The following is a 17,320-nucleotide window of genomic DNA, read 5'->3' as shown; positions in this document are numbered from 1 at the left end:
CTGAGGCGGCACAGTAGGGAGGACTGTCACCTGGTGATCAGGAACCCTGCAACGTCCTCACATGTGTGCACATCAGGCACAGACAGCTGGGCCTTGACCAGAGAGACCACCCAGCAGTAGCCACTTCATCAGCTTTTTGTGATTCCTCTTCAAGAGTTTCTTTATGGGACTAATTAGAAGTTCCAAAAGGTGCATGGAACTCTCTTCAAGTTTTTTTGATAAGTAAACATCCTTCTGGATTCAAATCATCACTTGAGTTCTCAAGTGGAAATTTCTTGCAGAAACTCATTTAGTGGTACTATCAGGAAGCATGGTCTATGAGGAATTAGAGCAGCACTGCAACTCAGGAAGGCAAGCAGCTGTCAGAATAACAAACAGGCTGGCGGTGTCCAGGCGCCCTTCCAGGACTCATTTCAGGCTTACTCTTCCTGTGGCACAACACCCCTATCGCCCCTGCTGATTTTCCTCTTGAGTTTGTTTTGTGAGGTTCCTTTTAACTAGATGTCACTGGTTTGAAATGGGGCCAGTGCATAAGACCAATACTACTACTAACAGTCACATGAATATTATTAGTAGAATCATAGCTAACATGTATGAGTGTTTCATACATGTTTGGGACTTTAATACACATGACCTTATTTGAACTTTAAGACAATCTTGCCAGGTACTATGTATATCTAATTTTCCAATACAGAGGCTCAGAGAGATGAAGAAATGAGCAGGGAGTAAAAAGCAGACACTGATGGCTGATGCCAAAGCCCAGGCTCAACTGCCACATCTCCTCAACTTCCAGAGGACAGCCTCTGAAATATTCCTTTTCTTTGGAATATTCTAGAAAGAATGCAGCCCATACAAACAGGAAAGCCTCAACAGAAGTATTATAAAGGAGGAAGCAGGATCTATCTTAAATCAAACTGTACACTTGCCTTGCTTTACCAAAGGCCAAATCTACAAATAATTATGACAAAAGATACAAAAATGTAATAAAGAAATGATGGTCAAGAACTTAGAGATCAAAGTAGCTTCAATGACAGACACAACAATAGTATTAAGCAGAGCCAAAGTGAATGAGGGCCTCAAACATTAACTTCCTGGGAGGTCCAGTGGGTGGGGAGCAAAGAACGAAGACAGTGTGGTTGCTGGCAAGGTCAGAACAGCAATACTCGAAAAAAGTAAACGGCTTTGAAAGGTTTTTTTTCCCTTATCTCCCAAGTTATTTTATGTCTAATACTTTGGCATGTAACAAGCACAAAGCATTTTGTTTTTAAACTGCCTACTACCGATAGATGGATGGCAGGTTGGAATTACAATTTCTTTAAAAATCTTAATGGCAAATAGCCCTATTACTTCTAGGCTCATCACCCCTCTTTCTGCATGAAGAAAAATTTGAAACTCTGGTACTTAATTATGCCTTCTCTTATAAAGAAATTCTATGAGCTAGAATTGGTGGTTGCCAGAAGCAGCGGGTGGGAGGTGGGTGAAATGAGTGAAGGGGATCAAAAGGTACAAATTTGCGGCAAATTAAAACCACAATGAGGTATCACCTCACACCTGTCAGAATGGCCATTACAAATAAATCAACAAACAAAAAGTGTTGACGAGGGTATGAAAAAAAGGGAATCCTTGTGCACAGTTAGTGGGACTGTAAATTGGTACAGCCAGTATGGAAAACTATATGGACGTTCCTCAAAAAATTAAAAATAGAACTACCTTATGATCTAGCAATTCCACTTCTGGGTATTTATCTGAAGAAATCCAAAACACTAATTCAAAAAAAATATATGCATTCCTATCTTCATTGCAGCATTATTTACAATAGCCCAAATATAGAAGAACCTAAGTTTCCATTAACAGACAGTTGGATAAAAAATATGTGGTATGTATATTCAGTGGAATATTACTCAGCCATAAAAAAGAATGAAATCTTACCATTTGCAACAACATGGATGGACCTAGAGGGTATTATGCTAAGTGAAATAAGTCAGACAGAGAAAGACAAATCACCATATGATTTCACTTATATGTGGAATCTAAAAACAAAGTAAACGAACAAACAAAACAGAAACAAACTCATACAGAGAACAAATTGATGGTTGCCAGATGGGAGGAGTGTTGGGGATAGGTGAAAAGGTGAAAGGGATTAAGAAGTACAAATTGCTAGTTTTACAGCAAGTACAGCATATAGTCAATAATATTGTAATAACTACCTATGGTGTCGGGGGTATTAGACTTATCAGAGTGATCCCTTCCTAAGTTATATAACTGTCTAATCACTATGTTATACACCGGAAATTAATATAATATTGCATATCAACTGTAATTGAAAAATAAATTTTAAAAAAGGCCAAAAAAAAGTATAAATCTTAGTTATAAAATAAATAAGTCACGGGGAGGTAACTAAGGTTAATAACACTATTGCATATTTGAACATTGCTAGGAGAGTAAATCTTAAAAGTTCTCATTACAAGCAAAAATATTTTTTGTAACTATGTGTGATGATGAATGTTAGCTAGACTTACTGTGGTGATCATTGTGCAATGTATACAAATATTGAATTATTACATTGTACACCTGAAACTAATATAGTGTTATATGTCAATTATTCCTCAATAAAAAATTCTATGAGAAAATAGTATTTGCATGAATTTTGAGGAGAGTCATCTACTTGCAGCAAAGGAAAGAATACTTAAAAGACAAGTAAGAATGGGCAACTAGGCCACTTCCTGGTTTCTCCCCAATAAACCGTTACTATTTTAACTGAAATCAATTCAGAGGTCATTAGATACTTCTGCATCCAAAGGTAAATGCAAAAGAAAATCATCCAAATGACTTATTGGTTATTTATAATTTGTGACCATTTACATTTCTATTTAACAAAAGGAAAAAAGAAAAAGAGGGAACTCTACCAGAGTTTTCTCAAAATGAAGAACAAAAATGCAATAAACATATCACTGGGAAATGTTTAAGAGAAAACCTCTGTATTTTGGAGTGAAATATTAACTGATGCAGAATATATACAATAATTGCTCTACTATAAACTACTTTTTCAAAACCAGAGTTCATCATAGAAACATGGCTTTAAAAAATTAATCATCAGGCCATGAATTGTATGGCCATAAAAGAAAGCCATTCCTTTCTGCATATAAACAACACAACTACCACATATGCAGATGCATGCCTCAGTACCTCAGTGCAATGGTGTATTTACTTGTATAAATATTTAAAGTCAGACCTTTGAATTTATAATGAAATAGCACGCCACTTTACAAAATAAGGTACTACTAAATTTAGATGTACGACAAATAAAACTCTGTTCAGAATACTAATTGCTGCTGTTGATATTCCAAAACTGAAAAAAGTAATGATATTCAGATTTCATCTAAACAAGCCTAACACATGTGCAGAAATCTTAATAGGTCTTGATGAAACCTTATTGCTAAAAATTTTAAATTATCAGACAGGCTTTGTGACTCCGGCACAAGAAAGCTTCCTGTGTGGCACTTTTTTTCTCTGCTCTTATTTTAATGATACACATTTAATTATCACGGGAAAGAAAAGAGTGAAATCAGAAACATCGGTGGTTTGCCATATAATGACTGGGTGTTCCCCTTGGAGATTGACCTTTTCACACAGACGCAGGTGCTGAAAGGCTACGTGATAGGGGATGCTCACATGTGTAAATGTGCAACATGATTAGGAAGAATTCAATAGACACGGTTATTTTCCACCTTAGTTTGCAGGTTATGATTATGTGCTCTGATGCTTAACCTCCTGCTCCAATATGCAGCAGTTAGAACATACCTGCTCTGAGCAGAGTCCACAAACCACCAACCTAGAATGTTCTGATTATGTAGGAAGGTTGAATCCTGTGTTTGAAACTCTCAGGCAACCATAACTTTACCTGTGATTGGAATCTTTACTGCCATGCTTTCTTCCTTGCTCTCGTCACCATGGTCACTCGAAACTTCTAAAAACCAAACATATGATAATAAAAATGTATTTCAGGGTTATAGTTATGGACTAGGTCTTTTTTTTTTTTTAACTTCCCTTCCTCTTATTTTCACTACCTCCCCACCTCCTTTTTTTGGTTAGTTCATTCCTTGTCTGAAATAGTACTATTCCTAAAAGGAAACCTATTCTAAAACTAAGTTTTCTTGATGTTGTTTTCATGCAAAATAATTTAGCCTGACATCTATGAAGTTTGAGTGGGGTTTAAAACAAGTGAGCCTCAAATCCTGTGCATGCATATCAACTTCTGAACACATCCTGAGCAATTCATAGCTCTCTTGGAAATAACCCTACAGCCGTTTACTGTCATGCCGTTACAGTAATGCTGAAGTAATCACAATTCTGGATACTAAAAACTGGTTTTCAAATTTTGGGGGGCATAAATTCATTGATTCTTATTCATCTGTTCAGATTTTTATAAGGTTGTATTATAATTAAAAAGAATGTGTATAAGTTATGAGTAAATTCTATTAAGTGATATCAAAAACTTCATAGTACTTTATGTGAAGTTCTTTATGGAATCATTTTAATGGACACGTCTTCATCTTAGTAGGTTGATCAAAATGATCTACTGCCAAGTGATTAGTTTTTAAGATTTCATAACTTATAAAAACTTTATTGGAAATTCAGCAGAACTGCAGACCTATAATTAGGTTTCCTGTTCTTGTTAGACTAAACAAAATCATGTATTTATCAGAAGGTGGTATAAAACAAATAACATATTATGCATATTAAGATCAGAAGTATTCTCTAGTCTGCTTTATTTTATAGGTGTACCTTGAGAGAGGGTGTTGGGTTGGCTCTGAATGCATTTTTGCTATGGATAGACCGCTTAACAATAGTACCTTGTTCCCTTGTAAGAACACTGCTGAGCCACAGAGCCGGTTTTGCTTCCTTTATTTCACTATTGTCATTCAGAATAGATGGCAAGTTGCAAGATAATTCATTACTGTGAACAGCTGACCTAGCTTCACACTCTTCTGTAAGGGCTCTTTTCAATAATGCTGTTGCCTACAGTGTTTAAAAGAAAGCACAAAGAAATAAAAACAAATTGTAGCTACATTCCCCTTGGTCTCAAGACCCAGGCTTCAAATATAATTTTAGGTTAAGCTTTACTTAGGATTTAATTTGCTTCCTGACATTTAACTAAAATTAAAATGTCTTAAAGATAAAATAACATCTGATTATTTTCCGGCAGAATTTAATTCTTTACAACAACTTACACTAGAAATAATTCATTTTTTTTGAGGACTGAATCTTATGTAATGCAGAAGTGTTCTTCTACTTGTCAAACATGTGTATGAGATATGACCACCTCTGTTAATCTAGGCTGGTTTATCAAAGATTTTTCTCTTTCATTGCATGAATCCATTGGTTTGAATTGAGAAAGAGATCTGGAAAAATGTGACCTCATGGTATACCTGTCCTTCTACAAATGGCCTCTGAACATCCCCCAAATGGGAAGACTGGAGAAAAACTTGGTGGCTGAGGAGGAGACACTAAGCAGAAAGAGAACTGACCTTGTTCTAAACCATAATCTTCAATCGAGAATATAGATGCTCTGCATTTTGCTACTAAGTCTGCTGTGGAGCTAGGGGAACTTATCTGCCACACTGCCTATCTGTTTTCAAAGGGCACTAAACTGTCTTACCCATATAACCTCATGTGTCCTGGGTATCGAGGTGGGCAGAGATTTTATCACAGCCAACTTGAGAGGTTGAGAAAAAGTGGCAATTACAGGACAGGTTAATACCCATGTCTCTTAATTTCCAGGTCAGCACTCCTAAAAATACACTGGTAGCAAGAGTAAAACAATCAATGATAACATTGTCCTGCTGCCAGAGTGTATGTTTCTCTCTCACTTCCTACTGGGAAGTGATGATGTGCTCAGGCGGTTGGGAAAGGAGACCTTGTCGGTGGTGTTGACCTTTCACTGGTATCTGACAACAGCAGTAAATACAGGGCCGTGTCCAACCTAACCTGTGGGAAATGGAGATGAGACTCTACACATTAATATGAAGAAATGAACTGGACAAAGCCTCACAGGTCATCATAAGTCCAAAAGTGAAGCGGTAGCAACATAATTATCTAGTGAGCAAGGGGGAAGATAATAATCATTCCTTGTAATTTACATGAAAGAAGGCAAAAATGCCCAGACAGGGAGAATCACTGAGGCAGAATGCGGAAGAATTGGGCTTGCAAGTTTGACTTTGAACACACAAGACCACTGCCATCAGCCTTGATATCCCTGCAAAGCTCCTGCCCTTTGCTCTCCCTAGGACTGCCTGGCCTCCTGGGCCTGCGGCCCTTCCTAGACACTGAAGCAGCTGATTTTAGGGGATTTAAGGAGTTCTAGTTGCCTCAGACAAAGGACTTGGTGTCAAGTTAGCCTTGCAGCCAGGACCTGTCTGAGGTCCAGTTCTATAGTAACTAGGAGCTTTTCCTCTATTTGTATAAAGTAGTCCCTGGATTTTACTCCAGTTGTGATAATTCTCTGTTGGGATGATCTGCACAGTATCTCTGTTTCTGCAGACTGGGGTTAAGTATAGAGCCCTGCCCTTGAAGCTCAGGCTGGCGTCCATCACTGGCTGCCATTGAGCCCAAATCTCAGCTGCCCACATGGACCACTGCTCTGCACCTACTTCCAGAATCTGTCCAGGAAGAGAGGGGTGAAGAGTAGTACCAGCTCCACCATCTCTCAACCATCAGTGTGCTCTTCAGAGTATCCTGATGTGTCTTGTTTCTAGATATCTATCCATCCTGATCTAGGCTGTCCCCACAGAGAGTTAAGCTTGTATTCTGTGGGCCCAATAATCTGGGTATATGAAAAGCATTTTAGAATATGAACAAAAAGAATTGGCCCAAATTCTGTAGTGAAATCTACAATTTCCTCTTTCTGACATTTAAAATAATCCGAACTTTCTGAAATTACTTCAAGTATGTATTTCTCCCTCATATTACCTAATGCAATAGCTATAACTAATAACTTCTTGGCATGACTTCATAATAGCCACTATCTTAACACACATTTTAAAAAGAAAATTGTTAAAGGACTGTTGAAGCTTTCCACACTTTGTCCTGTAGAATTTGCAGACAACGGAAACTGGATTATCAACGACTCATAACTTCTCACAAGTCTCTCAGTGATGACACACAATTTATCTCACTGTTTAACATATCCCTTTCATATTAGACTCTCTTTCGCTTTAGCTGGGTTCCAACTGGGCTTCAAAAGAACACAGAATAAAATGTTATAATAATACTGCAAATATCTTTCTAATAAGTTCTTGTATACTTGATAAAAATGTCACCACAGCCAACAGTTCTACACTGAGCCTTTTTTTACCATGGTGAGGTAAGTAAAGTGGTTAGCATACTGCAGGTTTTCATTTATTTCATGTATTTTATCTCATTTATCTTCACTACTCATTATTCATATCTCTAGGATGTTTTTACTTTTTTGATAGAGACATTTATAAAAAGACTCATCTTTTAAGATAATTCTTTGTATAATTTCTCAAAGATGAGTATTTTATATCTATAAGAATTTTGATGAATGATCAAATTACAACATGGAATGGTTGGATTGACTTCTACTGGACCATGGAGTCAACAGAGAGAGCAGCAGATCTGCCCAATGGGTCATCATCCATCGTAAAGGAATCCACAATACAAGTCTCTACCAAGCAAGGAATAATGAAAAGCAAGGGCTGAAACAAAGTCAATCTCAGACACGGAATGGTCAGAAGGTTTCTAGTCAAAAACAACTTGTGCAGAGTCAGGAAAAACATCTATATTGTTTGTAGATCTTTTATAAAGGTGTGTTTCTAAATAAGCACCTAATTTGAAGGAGTTTGCAGTCTAAGACTGACAACACTAACCCATACCAGCAATGGAACAAAAGTCCAGAGAAGAGTGAACAAGCTGCTTTACACATCTCACGCTGTGTCTGAAAGCACTCTGCAAAACGGAGCTCTCTGAAAAATGCCACCAGACAATTTTACCATGGGCCTTCTGATAATGCTTATGAACAGACTGTGCACTGGTTCCAACTTATCTGTTAGCTAATAAAAGCTCTCTTTGATTTCATGCATTTGGAGGCAAGGAGGGAAGACTGGAGACTGTCTCACTGTTCTTAGCAGTCTGAAGCCCAAGTCAATTCCAACAAACTTTTCTGCCTTCACTTTTCTGCCTTCCCAGGAGCCAGCAGAAAAGATTCAGAAATTGAATGCTAAAGCACATACTGTTTGCAAAATGACCAGTGGTGATACCTCCATATTTCAGATCTTAAGAAAGATAAAGTGTCCTATGAATTACACTTAGCAGGATACCTAGAATTATTGGCTCAATTCTACTCGAATTTTTCTCAAAGTTCAGTTTAAATATGGATCTTGCTAGGTCAAGAACCTGAGTCATGAAGGCTGACTCTTACTTTACATCCAGAAACTTATCAATTGTAATACTCAAATGCATAAATAGATAAATAAAGATATTAATGGAAAAGACTTTGTGTCCAAAACACCATTAAGAAAAATAAAAGTTGAAAATCAAACGGCTCAAAATATTGCAACGAATTGTACAAATTTATAAAAAAAGAGTTCTTACAAGTCAATAAGAAAAAATATTACTAACCTAATAGAAAAATGAGCAAAGAACATGAACTAGCAAATTATAAAAGAAGAAATACAAATGGCTAATAAATAGGTAGGGGAAAAGTTTGACCTCAATTATAATATAAAGGTCAAATGAACAAAAAAATTGGATGTCATTTGCATTTCTCCATTTGGTGCTCAAAAAAAAAAAAAGTTGATAGTATCCAGTTTCATAAAGCGCTCAGCGAAATGATATTTTCATCCATTCCTGGTAACTCTGATGACCCTTCCAGAGTGAGACCTGGCAGTGCACAGCAAATGCCTGACAGATGCACAAACTCTTTGACCCAACAACTTTACATGTAAGAATTTATTCTAAAGAAGTGGCATGATATTTGTAAAAACTGAATTGCTCAAATGTTCTTTGAAACTTTTTTACTACAGGAAAAAAATTAAAAACAACTTAAATGCTCAAGAATAGGAGCCTGGTTAAAGAGACAGTGGAATATCCATACAGGGGTCTCTGGGCAGCCATTTGAAGTGATGTAGAACATGTGGTGGTATGAAAGGAAGTTCACTTGTGACAAGTGGGGAAAAAAGAAGATATATACACAAACAGTACAACTCATGTCAATATATTAAATATTAAAAACCATACACCACCATGTCAAAAGGTTAAATATGGAGAGTCAGACAGCAGGCAGTTTTCTCTTCTTCTTTTTGTTTAACATTCCAAGTTTGTTTTCTCCCTGCTAGTTTTTTAAAGAAAACATGTCAGCTCGAAAAAAAAACGGTTTTTGTGATGAGTGGTACAAATACAAAAAAAAAGTTAATGTTAACTTTATTAAATGAAAGCATTTAATAAAACTGAAATCCCTTCTATATGTAGATCAGTGCTACTGTGTTTCCCTGAAAATAAGACCCAGCCAGACCATCAGCTCTAATGCGTCTTTTGGAGCAAAAATTAATGTAAGACCCGGTCTTATTTTAATATAAGACCGGGTATAATATGACATAATATAATACCCAGTCTTATTTTAATATAATCTAAGACTGGGTATAATATAATATAATATAATATAATATAATATAATATAATATAATATAATATAATAAAATAAATATAATATAACATAATATAATATAATAAATTTAATACCAGGTCTTATATTAATGTTTGCTCCAAAAGACGCATTAGAGCTGATGGTTCAGCTAGGTCTTATTTTCGGGGAAACACGGGATTAATTTTTGCTCCAAAGATGCATTAGGGATTATGTTCAGGGCATGTCATCCTGAAAAATCATGCTAGGGCTTATTTTCCAGTTAGGTCTTATTTTCAGGAAAACATGGTATTAATGCAGATACAGAAAGGCATGAGAATTAAAAATCATGGATGTAGACAAATGATAACATTTCCCCCTAAAATACAGATTTAACTGACACTTCCTCAAGAACTTTCCTCTTGCTTACCAGAAGTAATTTTTCAGTGTTTAAAGAGAAATGCAAGCATTATCACTTAAGTTACATCAAAGTTATAGAAGAGGAAGGGGATTTTATCTACGTAGCATTAAAATAAAGGGAAAGTATTCTTATGAGCCAGCAAATAAGTATTCGAGAGATAAGAATAAGAAATCACCACTTCATTTAGGGAGAGGTGGAGGGATTTCTGTGATTAGTCACATGTCTGTCTGATGTGTGTGTGGTGGAAGCACCAGACCGACCTACTCTACACCTGCTTTGCCTGGAGTTTTCCTGGGTGGAAACAGACATCACTTAGGAGAAAAGCAGTATTAAGGCACTTTGTATTTTAATGAAGCACCCAACTCATTTTTCACATAAAGTAATTACAAATTTTTCTGATTTAAAACATGCAGCTCAATTATGTAATTGCCTAATAGGTTATGCGGGTGTTGTGGATCTTATCTAGTCTCAAGGGGACATAATCCGAGTTTCAGTTTCGGGGTTTTAATGATGTATTTACTCAAGAGACAGATTGACTCATGCTGACAGCAAGGGGACCCACAGGTAAACATCATTTACATGTGGCTGTTTAATTAGCCATTTACCCAAGAGATCAAAGTAAACATTTCTGAGCTTCATTAGACTCTTAACCAAGTAAGTGCTAGTAGAGCTTTCTTAAATTTTAAAAATCTCTTACTTTTAAGAATTTTATCTACAGAGAAATATTTAACCTATACTATTTACTAAATTCTAAATTTAGTAAATTGTAAATTGTAAAAGAATGATGTGAAACCAGTCCTGGAAACCACAAAAGCATTTTGTCCTAAAGCTTGCAAGGCATGCCTTGCCCATGTCATTTTGGTAACATTGTTCTTTGGAGCTATACATTTCTTCAGTCACAACCTAACAGTTTGTGAACCTGCTTGCTTACTTCCATCTTTAAGGATAGATTTTGTCATTAATTTATTGGCAATTTTTATGATTGTCACTAAGATGAGATTACGATGATTTAAAAAGGAACAAAGCAGAATATCATCCGATTCTTTAATTATTAGTTGGGCAGCCCCGTCATTAATAATGGAGTTATTATTTGAAAAATTATGATTGGATTCATTGTCTAGAACTTGGAATATGTTTTCTAATATAAACAACACACTTTAAAAAAAACAAAAAAACAAAAAACAGATGATTAAATAGTAAAAGGCATTTGACCAATGCTTATTTCACCCTTGACACAGCTGAGATGTGATGTACTTGTAAGTGAACATGAATGGAAAACAATGTTGTTACAAAACAGTAATAAATAAAATGGACAAGGAAGCCTGAAAAAACCTTTTAAGATCTACATTTATAAACAGATATGGAATGGGTCTAAAAACACAGGTTCTGTTATTCCTAAAGAACATTGTTCTTTCTTAAAGAACATTCATATAAACGGTATCATATCTCAACCAAAACAAAACTGTTTTTACTGAGGCACACATAATACCGCAAAATGAAAATGTGTGCAGGAAGGATGCACAAAAGGTTATTTTTAAAAAGGAGCACGGGATTCTTGAGAGGCACATTGGGGGCTGTATCTATAGCTGCAATAATTTATTATACAAGAAGGAAAGGGGGGAGGAAGAAGGCTAGAGAGGGGGGAGGAAGAAGGAAGAGAAGGAGAGGGAGAAAAGGAAGGGAGAGAGGCGAGAAAGGGCAGGAGAAGGGAGAGAAGGGGAAATGAAAAGGGGAGAAAAAGAAGATGAGAGAAGGAGGAGAAAGGGAGAGGGGAAGTAGGAAAAGGGGGAAAGAAGGAAGATGAAACAAATATGGTACAATGGTAACAACATACTGTATGTGAATTTGCGTTGGTAGGCATGGGATTGGTAGGTTCATTTTATCACTCTATGTATGTATGTTTGGTATGCTTTAAAAAAGATCTTCTACTCTCTTTTAATTTAGGGGGCAAGGAAAAGGGTGGGGCTTGAGAAGGACTGAAGGCGCTCTGAAAGGCTTGAGAAACAATGGCAGGAGCTCTGCACCACACAGCGACACAAGTGTGTGACTTCGAGACAGAAATGGCAAGGCTTGCTTGCCTCCAGGAGGGGCACGTGTAGAATCCTTGAACTATGTGCATGATGCAAATAAAAAGTTAAAAAGGACCAAAGACAGAAAACCCTATATTTATGTATATAGATGGAAAAACATAATTTGAAATAAGTCAAACCCATAAGACATTATTAAATTTAGGAGAAGAAAGACCATCTCTTTGACTATGGCTTTTCTAGATAAAGACAGACTATGATGAGAATGCTCTAAATCTGGGCTTCGGGTTCCTCCCCTTGGGCTTCCCTTGGGAATTTGCTCCATCAGTTTCCATTTTCTGTTCAGTATCTTCATACTGTCCCTGTGCACCAGCTCCTAAGTCAGGCCCCTCCTTGTCTTGTCTGAACATCTGCAGGGTTTCCTCCTCCATGGTCTCAATCCTAATCTAAGCAGATGAAATTCCCTAAGGCAATGCAGAATCTTATAAATCCTGTTCAAACGGCTCCCAGGCTTTCCAAGATCTAGTAAACTAAACACAAGCTCCCTAGCCTGGGCTGGACACTGCACAATTGGCCCGGACGACCTTGGACTTTCTTGCCCACCATCTCCAGCCTGGAGCCACACATCAGCCACAGAAAATGACTCCCAACTCCATTTCCTGAATACATGTTGGCTTTCCCGGGTCTGTTCTTTGGCTCATAACAGCCCTTCCCTGTCACCCTACCCTGTATTCTTTGACTGTCAAAATCCTGTCAGTCTTCTGGTTACCAATTTGTACTTTCTAATCCCCTCACCTTCTCCCTCATCCCCACCCCCCTCCCATCTATAATAGCAACCCTCAGTTTTTTTCTCTGTATCTCTGAAACTGTTTCTGATTAGTTTATTTATTCTTTTCTTTAGATTCCACAGATAAGTGAGATCATATGGTATTTGTCTTTCTCTGTCTGACTTATTTCACTTAGCAGTAATGTTCTCTAAGTCCATCCATATTGTTGCAAATGGTAAGATTTCATTCTTCTTCGTGGCCGAGTAATACTCCATTGTATAAATGTACCACAGTTTCTTAATCCAGTCATCTACCGATGGGCATTTCGATTGTTTCCATGTCCTGGCTATTGTGAATAGCACTGCAATAAACATAGGGGTGCATAAATTTTTTTCGAATTAGTGTTTTGGATTTCTCTGGACAGATACCTAAGAGTGGAATTCTGAGTCATTAGGTAGTTCCATTTGAGATACCTCCATACTGATTTCCATAGTGGATGCACCAATCTGCAATCCCACCAATAGTGCAGGAGGGTTCCCTTTTCTCTACATCCTCGCCAGCACTTGTTGTTTGTTGATTTATTGATGATAGTCATTTTGACCGGAGTGAGATGGTATCTCATTGTGGTTTTTATTTGGATTTCTCTAATGATTAATGAGGTTGAGCATTTTTTCATATGTCTGTTGGTCATCTGTATGTCCTTTTTAGAGACATGTCTCTTCATATCCTCTGCCCATTTTTAATTGGGTGGTTTTTTTTGGTATTGAGTTGAATGAGTTTTTCATAAATTTTGGATATTAACCCCTTATCAGATTATCATTGACAAATGTCTTCTCCCATTCAGTAGGATGTCTTTTTGTTTTATTGATGGTTTCCTTTGCTGTGAAAAAACTTTTTAGTTTGACGTAATCCCATATGTTTATTTTTTCTCTTACTTCCCTTGCCCGAGGGGATACATCAGTAAAAATATTACTAAGAGTAATATTTTTATTACTTCCTGTATTTTCTTCTAAGAGTTTTATGGTTTCAGATCTTACATTTAAGTCTTTAATCCATTTTGAATTTATTCTTGTATATGGCATAAAGAGGTGGTCCAGGTTCATTTTTGTGCATGTGTCTGTCCAGATTTCTCAGCATCATTTATTAAACAGACTGTCTTTACCCCAATGTAAATTCTTCTTTCTGTTGTCATAGATTAAATAACCATATAGGCATGGGGATATGAAAGACAGTTTGGGGAATATAATCAATAACATTTTAAAGATTTTGTAGGGTATTTGATGGACACTTGTCTTATTAGGGAGAGCACTTCATGGACAGTATAGATGCCTGACCATTGCAGTGTACACCTGAAGCTGAAGCTGAATAATAATGAATGCCAACTATAATTTAATATACATATGCATATGTATATATATATGTATATATATATACATATACATATATATGTATACATATACATATACATATATATATATATATATAGTCACAGGATGTGGAGTACAGCATAGAGAATAGAATCAGCAGAATTGTAACAGCTAAATACGATGCCAGAGGGGTAGTAGATTGGGTGAGGGGAGTTATCACTTTGTGAGGGGTATAAATGTCGAACTGTTACACTGTTTTTTACACCTGAAACTAATTTAAAAAAACAAAACAAACCTGTCAGTCTTTTAAGAGTCCCCTCACACCCCCTCTACTTCCATTATAAAGTCTGCTCTCATTGCTTCTCCAGATGGCTTGGCTCCCTTTTCTGAAGGGCTATATTCTTTGTCATTTTCTTATTTTACATGCATCCCACTATGCCTTTCCCCAGAATGAGGCCACATTTTATTTATCTCCTTCCCTCCGATAGATCTGGCTGGTACATGGGTGTAGAAATGGATCAATATGTATTTGCTGTATTGACATGAATGACAAACCACACAGTGTTTTTAAAGAACGGAGTGGGGAAAGAAAACTAGAATGCTATAAGATGCTTCCAAGCTCCTTGGAAAATAGTGTGGTAGATATGTTTAGTTAGGTTACCTCCAGGACTTGAATTAGCTTTATGTAAGGAACTGAGATTCCTACACAAATCAATATGCAAAAGGCCTGAGATCAGAAAGTTAAAAAAACCCCACAAAACCTCACTTATTACTTATCACTTTTTCAAATACATTAATCATCATTAAGACTGTAACTATTTCCTCTTGGAACTACCTTATGACCCAGCAATTCCACTCTTAGGTATCTATCCAGAGAAATCTAAAACACTAATTCGAAAAAATTTATGCACTCCTATGTTTATTGCAGCACTATTCACAATAGTCAGGACATGGAAACAATCGTAATGCCCATCGATAGATGACTGGATTAAGAAACTGTGGTACATTTATAAAATGGAGTATTACTTGGCCATAAAGAAGAATAAAATCTTACCATTTGCAACAATATGGATGGGCCTAGAGAACATTATGCTAAGTGAAATAAGTCAGACAGAGAGAGATAAACACCATATGATCTCACTTATATGTGGAATCTAAAGAATAGAATAAATGAACAAACTAATCAGAAACAGTCTCAGAGATACAGAGGAAAATCTGAGGGTTGCTAGATGGGAGTGGAGTGGGGGTGAGGGAGAAGGTAAGAGGATTAGAAAGCACAATCGGTAACCACAAGATTGCCAGGGGGATACAAAGGACAGTTTGGGGAATACAATCAATAATGTTGTAAAGATTTTACAGGGTATCCGATGGACACTTGTCTTATTAGGGAGACCACTTCATGGACAGTGTAAGTGCCTGACCATTGCAGTGTATACCTGAAGCTGAATAATAATGAATGTCAACTATAATTTAATATACATATAGTCACAGGATATGGAGTACAGCATAAGAAATAGAGTCAGTAGAACTGTAACAGCTATATTCAATGTCAGAGGGTTAGTAGATTTGGGGAAGGGAGTTATCACTTTGTGAGGGGTATAAATCTCTAACTATTACATTGTTTTGTAAATCTGAAACTAATAACTAAAAAAAAAAAAGAATTTATCTAGTCCTCAAATCAATACCTTATACATCTTGAAACTATTTTTGAAAATGACTAACCCTTGTCCTCTGGTCCATGTTTTTGAGTAGGGAAACTGATTCAGACAGCTTAGGTACCTCTTCTTTGATCGAATTATCCTGTTCTTTCAAGGTGGCAACACACTGACCCAACTGTGCCCTCATTAAGCCTGAAGTGGGTGCTTGTTCAGATCTGTAAAACAGAAATAGGGGACATATTACAGATTTAAAATTGAGTTACTTATGAGATTCCCACATTTTTTAAGCCCCCCTAATCAAGTTAGAAGACAAGCTATACAGAAAAGCCTAGAACCTAATTTATCCTGGACTAAGAGAACTTCTAGAGTGCAAGTATCTTTTTTTTTAACTTTTATTTTATTGTGGTTATGATTTCATTGCTAGATGAGCATTCTTAACTTTGGCTGCATAGTGAAACCATCTGGGATGCTCTGTAAAACTCTAGGTGCCCTATAGAGGCTAGTAAAATTGGCCTAGGGTGTGGCTCAGCCATCACAATTTTTTAAGGCTCACTGAGTGTTCTAGTGTGATGCTATAGCTTCAAATCACTGCATAGCTGGCTAGGCTCCTCTTAAATGTGGTTAACAAAAATAGATCACATTTCTACGTTAACAACAGTTTGTCCTTATTATACTCTTACTATAATTTAAAAAATTAATATACTATTAGGAAAGAGTTAAAAATTAAGCCTATATTGCTGCCTAGACTATGGTATTTAGATACTAAAAGGAATGGCGGCACCTTAGAGAAATTCCCTATTCCAGGTCTGGGGCAGGAATTGCACAAGATGAGCCTGGGACGCATTGTTATATCAGAAAGTAAGGAAGCTGTCAGAGACTACTGAGTCATGTCAAAAGCTTCAGGGGCTACCCGGGAGAGGCTCCTATTGGCCAAAGATGGGACAATTTGAGCACCAAAAAGAATTATGATTGCAATAGACTGACACAGATAATATATAAAAATCCATGACTTAAAAAAAAAAAAAAAAAAAGATCATCTTTAAAAAGGAGAAATCTGTCACATGCTACAACATGAATGAATGTTAAGGACATTATGCTGAGTAAAATAAGCTGGTCACAGAAAGACAAATACTGTGTGACTCCACTTACACAAGGTGCCTAGTGTAGTCAAACTCATAGAAAGAGAAAGTGGAATGGAGATTGCCAGGGGCTGGAGGAGGGAGAAATGGAGAGTGGTTTATTTCAGTTTATAACATGAAAAAGTTCCGGAGATTGGTTGCGCAACAACATGAATGTACTTAAGACTATTGACATGTACACTTAACAATAGTTAAGATGGTAAATTTTATGTTATGTATATTTTGCCACAATTAAAAATATAAACAAAGAAACCTTTGGAGGCTGCTAGGGCAATAACTCATTATTCTGAAAACTGGTTAG

At 36.6% G+C, this 17,320-nt stretch overlaps 1 protein-coding gene across 15 annotated transcripts in view; it reads right to left on the bottom strand.

The window, feature by feature from the left end:
* KIZ (kizuna centrosomal protein) overlaps window positions 1–17,320 on the bottom strand; it is a 154,775-nt gene that overhangs the window by 42,427 nt on the left and 95,028 nt on the right. For 12 of the 15 annotated variants that reach the window (XR_016018236.1, XM_088789288.1, XM_019717480.3 and 9 more), the window contains 3 exons: window positions 15,945–16,095; window positions 4,854–5,019; window positions 3,902–3,967 (listed from right to left, as the gene is read on the bottom strand). Coding sequence is in view for 14 of the 15 variants with exons in the window: in XM_088789288.1 (XP_088645414.1) it covers window positions 3,902–3,967; window positions 4,854–5,019; window positions 15,945–16,095 (383 nt within the window). In the remaining variant the exon portion in view is untranslated. The remainder of the gene's footprint in view (window positions 1–3,901; window positions 3,968–4,853; window positions 5,020–15,944; window positions 16,096–17,320) is intronic. The other 3 variants (XM_088789287.1, XM_088789289.1, XM_019717487.3) reach the window with 1 other exon arrangement.

The sequence above is a fragment of the Rhinolophus sinicus genome, chromosome 13 (assembly GCF_057876585.1).
Source record: "Rhinolophus sinicus isolate RSI-liver-muscle chromosome 13, RSI-T2T, whole genome shotgun sequence".
Lineage (NCBI taxonomy): Eukaryota > Metazoa > Chordata > Mammalia > Chiroptera > Rhinolophidae > Rhinolophus > Rhinolophus sinicus.
This window is presented reverse-complemented; position numbering and strand designations above follow the sequence as displayed.